Below are 9,446 nucleotides of genomic sequence, written 5' to 3'. Positions count from 1 at the left end.
ATTTTATGAAGTAAAATAAATTGTTCTGATACATATTGTACGTTTGATTATATTATCTTCTAAATGATGTCGTGGTAAAGTTCTGCACAAATGATTTACGTACCATCTACATTCCATGCACCCTCAATTTGGTAGGATGCCGTTGCTGATCCGAAGAGAAAATAATCAGGAAATTGGCGGATTTCAGTGCTTATCAAGTGGCATTGTGATGCTGATAAACAAAGGCCTATGGCCAACCTAGATAGAAAATAAGTAAATTAATATTCGGCTTCTGGGATGTGATTCATAGGACCAAAATCCGAATAGTAAAACATTGGGAGAAATATGTGCCCTTTATTTCTTCCGGAGGACTTTTTAGACTATGATTTTAACATAGACTTTGCTTACATTTAAAAGTATAGCAGTTATTTCAAAATAAACATGAATATACTAATGAATAAGAATTCAGTAACCAATCCTTACTCTGTCAGATGCATTACATACGATGTATTACTAAGTTTTTTTTATAATCTACACTAAGAAACTATTTATTGAATAATTGGTATTCAAGCTTCAATGCAAGTAGTTTGTATATGTATTCTGATTGATAAACAGTAACCCAAAGGACCACGTACGACTATATACTCACAGAACATAGGCCGAAAACATCCTTAGTAATTTCACGGGCGAATTAAGTTTTTATATTTATTATCTTATGTTATCTTATCTCTTTATCTCTTAGAGTGTTTCATGAGTCCTTTGACACCTCTATCTTGTAACTTAATAATAGTGAAACCTATAGTAAGTTACGAACTACGAGCAGTGCGTTTTTTCTACGTTCGAAAAATTCGTCTGCAAACAAATAAACAAAATCAAAAGTAGTCTCAAACAATCAGGCAGATATGTGACCCAGAAGCTAAGGAGCCGGGGAGTGCCATTATCACCCCTTTCCTAAAAGGGACTTTATTAATTTAAAGGCTTGGCGTCTCCCGCCAGGCCCGGGTGACAACTACTCCGAAAATATCCTCATAGGGCCCGCTGTCCGCTCCACCGCGTAGGTAACGCGTACCTCTCCTACTATTTTAGTTAGATATATTCGACAATCTTGCAGCAGAATTTTTATAGCTGAAATCTGTATTCAAAAAGCATGTCGGATAGTCCATCCCGGGATACCCTCATGCCAGTCTGCAGATCACATCTGGCCCTTTCAAAAATCGCGCAGTCAACAAGTAAATGAACCACGCGAGGCACGCTTGAGTCTGTGAATAGTGCCAACGTGCGTCTTCACCCAAGAGTCAATTTTAATGCCATTTTCATGGCATTCGTCCAGTACTCCAGGTTCTCTGGATTTATTGCACAGATTCCGTAACAACCAAGGCAGTGAGGCTTGTATGAATACCCATATGTCAAAAACGTAATTAATTCCAGACACAAGACTCATATTTACACCAAGTCTCAACCCTGTGTACGAGTATATCTTTTTTTTTTTAAATTTAGAGTCTAAGAAATGGCGTCCCGGATTTCTGACGATTTTTTCCTTTAAGAGGTTAGATGCGCACATAGATGGAAACCATTGGTGCACTGTTGGGAATTGAACCTACGACCTCAGGGATGAGATTCGCACTCTAAAGGCACTAGAACAACACTCCGTTAAATAACAGTCAGTCTCAAAATGAATGTGGTTCAAACCGCTGGTATATAAAATTGTATGTGATTAATTTAGTTTCCTTTGCACGGACTAAATAGGTATAGTGTATATAAAATACTTATATAACTCATGATAATACTTATATAAATATGTACTTCAAACATCTTATTATAAATTATAATGTTTTCTCGTCTTTTTTATTGGCTAAAGAATAATCCAGCCAAAGAGTAATTCTTAGCTTCTAGTTTGAGAAGTGTTTTAAAAATTAAATTATAGCCTAAATAAGAAAATATACAACTATTTCATATTGAAGATACTAACACCCGAACACAATAATAAATCAACAATCTAAGATTAGACCGTGACAGTCGATCGATCTCCTTTCTGCATCCCAATAACCAAACCCTGCAAAGATAATCCATTTTTTGCGACGGAGAGAATGCATTTCATTTTCATACAAAGGTCTATCCCACATACACCAATCCGACCTACCATGGAAAGCTTGTATCGACAGATCGCTATTACAATCCATCGATTGGTTATTGGCACACTTTTATCAATATTTGGATTAAGATTTGGATTTCAGATGTCCAAAAATGGATTGAGTTAGGTTATTAGGTTTGGGCGTAAATGAATAGATTCGACACAATTTTATTAAACACAAGGCAACAAAATAGTAGGTAAGATTCTTCAAGACATTATAGATTGTAATAATATATTTAGTCAGTATTCCTTTGTAACTTGTGAAGGTACACATTTGTAAATATTTCTCTAGGAAACCCAGCACATCCAGGTCCATGCTTCATTAACGAATTTCTCAATTTATTTATTAAAATGATTAAAAACAAAAATTCCCTACCATCAAGATCTAAACTGATAATACAATACGTAGTGGTTATGACAGAATTCTAGTTCAAACATCTAGTGTAATGATAGTAAAATAACTTCGTTTGGATAATACAATTTTATTTATACATACATTTTCCGTAACATGGACATCTTATTCCCTTATCGCACAGATTAAGCTTCAAAAATCAACAAACCACCGAACATATTATTTATAATATTAATTATATTTACAGATTTAATCTACACTTATCAACACATAGTTCATATTCTACGGCCGGGCCTAAGACAACGTTAACATTATCTTTGCCGAAGTGTATCCGTAGCTATTTAGATTAATAGGTAAGAAAATTGTATGTTTGTATAAACAAATAATTATAAAATAAAAAAATAAAATAAAATACGTTTATTTTGGAACATAGAATCATAATGGTATCACTTATTCCACGTCATTAAATTCGAGCCTGTTGGCATCCCTACTCATAGGCAAAGAAGACAGAAGGTGTTGGCCGAGAGAAAAAGCCGGCGTAAAACACTCTGAAAATTGATGATCCGGTATTGCTTTATCACAAATGTTTAACTGACTTAGTCAGTGATAATTGACGAATTCAATCATCATTTTAAAATGCTCCAAATATATTACTTTACACGTTCAATGTTACTACGATCTTGAGACTCCAGTTTTGCCCTTGGCCACTAAAGTAGCATCGGCACGAATATTTTAGGAAATTATTTCATAATCCAAATATTGCTTTGACCTTGCAGGATGGTTGAGTAAGTTATAACTAATTATTATAAGTCAAGCTTTAAAATACGACGATGGCTCTACTAATCTTAAAGGTTTTGAGACATATTTCGAAAAATCATTTGTTCAATACAAAGATTCAAAAAATATTTGGTTCTTATAAATGTTGGAAAAAAACAATGTTGCCATACTCTATGTATTTTTTTTTCAAAATTGCCTTGTTCAGCTTGGTATTAAACAATAAGGTAGCCTACACATTTGCAGCGCTAAATAATGTTTTTTTCAGTGTAATATATTATTAAGAACTTCTCCGTATACATCAGTGATAATAATATATTTCAAAAATCACAAAAACACGTAAAAGAGAACGACAGAAGCAACAAAAAAAATATTATTTTTTTTCCAATACATATAAATCCGTTTACTTGAAATAAAGGTTAATATATTATATTTATTTCACTTACCTAATAATCCAAATAACATAACAGTAACAATAACAAATATTACAACATACATAACCATCTAACAACTATAAATGTAATGGATTATGTGCGCGTTATTTTAGAACAATGGAAACCACACTTTCAAATTCAACCATTTATACACTGTGGTCTGTCTATCGTCTATGATACCAACTAAATAAAATGACTAGAAACCAAAATTATAATTACACAAAAATTTACGCATTCATGGTCACTATAAATTTTATTCATATTTTTTTATAATGCCGTTGAAGGACAATCAATTTATTCTATATTATGCAATCCACACTTGCTCGAGATGAATTAAAACCCTTGTTAAATATCTTTTAAGATATATAACAAAGTCTGGTATAAAAGATTTCAATTAAGTTAAACTAAAAACGATAATAAATTGGAGTATGTGAGACCTTGCGGAAATTTTATGCGGTCAGTGAGGCTTTGTTTAATTATATTATGTATAATGCATAATTTATGCACGCATTAAGGTTTAGTTAATTACATACGATTTAGGTCTTATTTCGAAGGTGACTCAAATCGAATTAATATGATTAGGATTGCGTCAGAACTTGTAACTTCAAAAAACCAGATACATGGTTTTTGTGTTATATTCTTCAGGAAAAAACATAATTATTCAATTCTAACATCATTAACATCTATGACTGTGCCAAGACATTGCAACAGACGTGACCTATATAAATATTCCAATATAAATGGCTTTAGCTCACGTTTAGTAACGTGGTCTATAAAAGGCCAGGAATGCCATTGCGAGATTTCTGGTACTGTGAGAAACAATGTCAATTAAGTTCAAAATACGACTATTAATACAAAAATTTATTATTGCTATTCTATAAGATTAACAATTCAACAACATATTGTTCATGGGTGCAAATTAAACTTATACACTCTTTGGTAGCACTAATACCATCTTAATAAGTCACGCTTGAGTGTCACCGTCAGTGAAATGTGATGGTCCTTCAACTGAGCACACGGAGTCTTCTGGTGTCCTCGAAGCGTCCCCGGCTTCACTAACTTCAATACCACTTGCCTTGTTTTTACCACCGCGTCGTGCTTGAAGCGCCTATACAACATAACATATTTTAATAATACTCTCACAATATATCTTGTGTTGTTTAAATCAGCACAGCTGTTAAGCTGATTTGAACAATTGAATAATTGGCGGCTTTAGCACTATAACTTCTGGCGCCATCTAGCGACTATAATCTTAATACATTTCTTCTTAGCGATGGAAATACGAGGTACGATAACTCAATATTGAAAAGTTTTACCCAAATGTCATACAATTTGTTGTATTTTCAAGCGATAGCAAATAGTAAGCAAAGTCTCACAACGATTACAACCAATTACAAAAAGCTTTCTATTTAGTCGAATATCCATTATTAAATTTGAAAATGGTTACATTTTATTCCATATAACAAAAATATACAAAATCCAGAACTGAACATTTATCGTGTAATATTTCGAGATAATCGGACCGACTTATTCATACTATAAGCCTTATTAAATGTTTTGTCCTAACATCACATATAGGCAGCGGCACGTAAGTCTAGCGCTGGCCGATACGTGGAGGGGATTGCTGCGCACAGAGTACTGAGGTGCGGGGGACGGAATGCGACTGGAGAGCCAATCGATGCTCTTCATTCCGCTAGCCTCAGGTACCTTATTTTTTACTTCTGCCCAAAACGGTCAGCGCTAGAGTTTCGTGCCGCTACTTGTACGATTATTGACGTGACAGCGTCTAATAAATCGATGAACCCCGGGCGCACGAGTTAAGTGTGCTAACCCTACCCATATAAGCTTTGCTAGCACTAAACCAAATGTAGGTTGTGTGTCAGCAACAGCGAATACCTAGTAAGTAATTTTTAATGTATAAATTGGTAAGCATATAGAAGTTAAGTGGATTATTGTTTAGTTCTTAATTAAGTGCTGTCACTCTGTGCATTTTAATAAATTATTTTTAAAAGAAAAGTCCGTTGCCGTTCCTTTACTGGCGCAGCCGGTAGGATCTCCATAGTTGCCGGGAATAACTTATACGTGTTCATTGTGAAATAGTGTTAATATTTGCCGGGTAACGTACGTTTTAACGTTTTAACGGAGATCGCCGAACAAATAAATAAGTCAAGGACATCAAGGTATCGGTGGAGGAGCAGCCAAGAACTAGCAGTATCCCGGAGGAACATGGGCAAGATTACAGGACTGTGAGTAAAACTTTTCACTTCCCGTGACTTTCTTTGTTTTCCTCTTGTATTAATTATACGTAAATATTTCGGATTAGAAAACGCCGGAAAAATATTTTTATTAAACAATCTAAATTTTGTTAATAAATTTTTAGAAGTTAGGATTAAACAATTATTATTATTTATTTTTTTTATTATTATTATTATTAAAATATACGTATTTTTTTTTTTTTACTCCAAAATGGAAAATATAGTAAGGGTACCTGTAGAAATGGTAAAAATTATTCCTGTTTTTGATGGTGATTCTAGATTATTACCATTATTCATTAAGAAATGCGAATACATTTTACAGACATTTCAAGGTGGCAATTTGCAGAATGAATATCTGTTTCATGTAATTACTAGTAGATTATCCGGGGACGCCGCGAATTTAGTTGGGGAGAGGGAACAAATAGATACTTGGGAAGGTCTGAAATTGTTATTAAGCCAACACTTTGGCGACCCAAGGTCAGAAGATTGTCTAGCTATGGAACTAGATTCTTTAAAAAAGAATAGGAACGAAAGTTATTTAGATTTTTGTCACCGTATTCAACATTTAAGGAGTATTTTATTCTCAAAGATAAATGGTACCGTAACTAACTCGGAAATAAGACAGGCTAAACAAGTAATATATAATAATGTAGCTTTGAATGTCTTCTTATTCAATTTACCCGCTTATCTTGTGAGGTTGGTAAGGTTGCGTAATGTGAATACTTTAGAAGATGCTTTAAAAACTGTTTTAGAAGAAGAAAATTTCCAAACAGTTTATGATAATAAAAATTCTAGGTCGAATCAAAATTTTAGACCTAATTTTAATAATTTTAATTCATTTCAAAATAGAAATTCTCAGCCGAGACGATCAGGTAATTTTAATTTTTCAAATAATGATGTACAGATGAATTCCAATGTTTCAAATTATAGAAATAATCCAGTAAATTCCACTAATAACTCATTGCAATCTAGAAATAATCAAAATCATTACAATAATTATAACACAGTATCAAGGTTGCCACAGTGCAAGCCAGTTCGACAGTCGTCGACACAGCAGCGTCAGCATTCTACGAACAATGCATCGCAATATCAAACGTCACCCATGCCATCGACCTCTAATACTGATGTTACAATGAGAACAGCCAGTTCAAGACGTGTTAATTTTACCGATACAGATAATATGCAACCATCATGTTCATATAATTTTGAATCGAACCCGACTAGTTCGAACTATGAACAGATCGGAAATTTTTTTATGATCAATAATACTGAAAAAATAAAAATAAATTGTACAAAAATAAATCAAGATTACTTACCTCATATAATTATACCTGAATTAAATGCCGTTTTTATGATAGATACGGGGAGCACTAGGTCTTTTATTAGCCCAGACCTAGCTAATATTTTTTTTCAAAACGACAAACATGTTGAGCCATTTGAAGTAATTAGTACTCACGCATCGAGTGTTCATAGCGAAGTGGTTTATATAAATTTACCTAAGATTTTTAAAAGTCAAATAAAACATAAATTTTATGTATACAGCGTGGATAGTAGGTATGACGGGATAATAGGTAGCGAATTATTACAAACTTTAGGTGCTTCAATTGACATGGAAAACTTAGTATTGTTTACAAAAAATACGCGAATACCAATAAATTATTCACCTCCTATGAGGGAAACGTATATTTTGCCGCCTCGTTGTGAGTACAGAGTTTCATTACCAGTTAATTTAACAAACGGATATGCAATTTTGAACTTCATAGAATTCCAAAAGGGGATTAGGATGCCTACAGCTTTGGTAAACTGTATAAATGGTTTTGCATCAACCATTATACAAAATGTTACAGAGGCTGAACAAAAATTAGTTGTGACGGCACCGTTCAGAGTAGAACCGTTTGATGTGGCTTATTTGAATACAGATCGAGAAACAAATTTAAATTTTGTAAATCATTGTGAGATTGACAAATTATTAGATGATAATTTAAAGATTAAAGTTAGGGACAGGAGAGGTGGTGAAGAAATACCTAATATTAAAGAAGGTGATACTATTTTTATGAAAACTACTAGAACAAGAAAAGCTAAAGAAATGCCGCGTTTTGAGAAAGCAAAAGTAGTGGGAAAATCAAAACATAACATTGTACCGGTAGAGTTAAATAAAAGAAAAACTAGAGTAGCTGCTAAAAATATAAAACGTCCTCCTCAGGTCGTGGCTAGTACTCCTGATACTAGGGAACCAAGCCCAAAGCCTGGAACTTCGAAAGATGGACCAGAACCCAGGAATCATCCCAATGAAATTTGGAGTAGCAGTGATGAAGAGTAGTTATTGGACAGTTTTTAAAACGGTAGACATTAAATCTTTAGGTATACAAATAAATAGTAATATAGAACTATATAATAAATTAAATGAATTAATGACGGTTAATCATTTAGATAAGGAATTAGTTGTAATAAAAGTTCAAATGGATACATTGATTAAAACAGTAGAGAATAAGTTTCATCAGTTACTTCCATATAGTATGAGGAAACGTGCTATTTTTAGTCCTTTAGGTTCTATAGTAAAAGTAATAACTGGAAATTTAGATGAGGAAGATGCTGTTAGATTTAATGAGGAAATTAGTAAGATAAGTAATAGAGAACATTTAACGGAAATTAAAGTATCTTCTATGCAAAAAGCATTTACTACTTTAGCCAATATCTCAGAGATAATGAATCATAATATAGAAAATTTACATTTCAAATCAAATGAATTTGATAAAGTGGTTGAAAAAGAAGTTAAAATTAGTAATAATAATAATAATAATAATAATAATTTATTTATTGCACGAATATGGTATAAAATGTCAAGGTGGTACAATTGTCAGTCGTTCGCATATTCTGCCACACACAGTGGCGCGCAAATTTATCTTAGCTTAGATTTTACATTATTAGTCAGATTCATATCAATTAAGTCAATTATTATACATAATTAAATTTATATAAATTACCATGTCTCACACAAATAATCGTTTATTGAGTAGTACGTTTTTTCTAAAAGTAATGCACTAAGTCGCTTTTTAAAGATTCTTGTCGGAAGATCTTTAAGTTCTTTCGGTAATCTATTGTAAATTTTAATTGCCATACAGAAGGCGTTTTTCCGAAATAGTTCTAAATTTATTTTTGGCACAGCCAATTTCTCCCCATGTCTACTGCTTACTACATTCGATTTAAAAATATGTATATTTCTGTGTACGAACAGGGACATTTCTAATATATAAATACATGGAAGAGATAACACTTTGAGTCTCTTAAATAGAGGCACGCAACTATCGATGCAATTTGCTCCACAAATTGCTCTAATACATTTTTTTTGGGCCTTAAATACCCTATTCACTTCGACTGAATTTCCCCAAATTATAATTCCATATCTAATTATAGATGCAATATATGCATGATAAGCAGCTAATACCGCAGCATGGTTAACAGTTTCCCTCAGTCGTTTTAACACAAAAACAAAACGGTCTATTTTGTTCTGTAATTTTTCA

General features: G+C 32.9%; 1 protein-coding gene across 2 annotated transcripts in view; it reads right to left on the bottom strand.

Moving 5' to 3' along the window:
- Nucleotides 1-644: 644 nt before the first annotated feature.
- The window catches only part of LOC111001966 (probable G-protein coupled receptor 158), a 30,162-nt gene continuing 21,360 nt past the window's right edge, over nt 645-9,446 (bottom strand). For both annotated transcript variants that reach the window (XM_045630415.1, XM_045630416.1), the window contains 2 exons: nt 3,683-4,778; nt 645-831 (listed from right to left, as the gene is read on the bottom strand). In XM_045630415.1, the coding sequence (XP_045486371.1) occupies nt 4,635-4,778 (144 nt within the window). In that variant the 3' untranslated portion in view covers nt 645-831; nt 3,683-4,634. The remainder of the gene's footprint in view (nt 832-3,682; nt 4,779-9,446) is intronic.

Source organism: Pieris rapae, chromosome 12 (genome assembly GCF_905147795.1).
Source record: "Pieris rapae chromosome 12, ilPieRapa1.1, whole genome shotgun sequence".
NCBI classification, from domain to species: Eukaryota; Metazoa; Arthropoda; class Insecta; order Lepidoptera; family Pieridae; genus Pieris; species Pieris rapae.
This window is presented reverse-complemented; position numbering and strand designations above follow the sequence as displayed.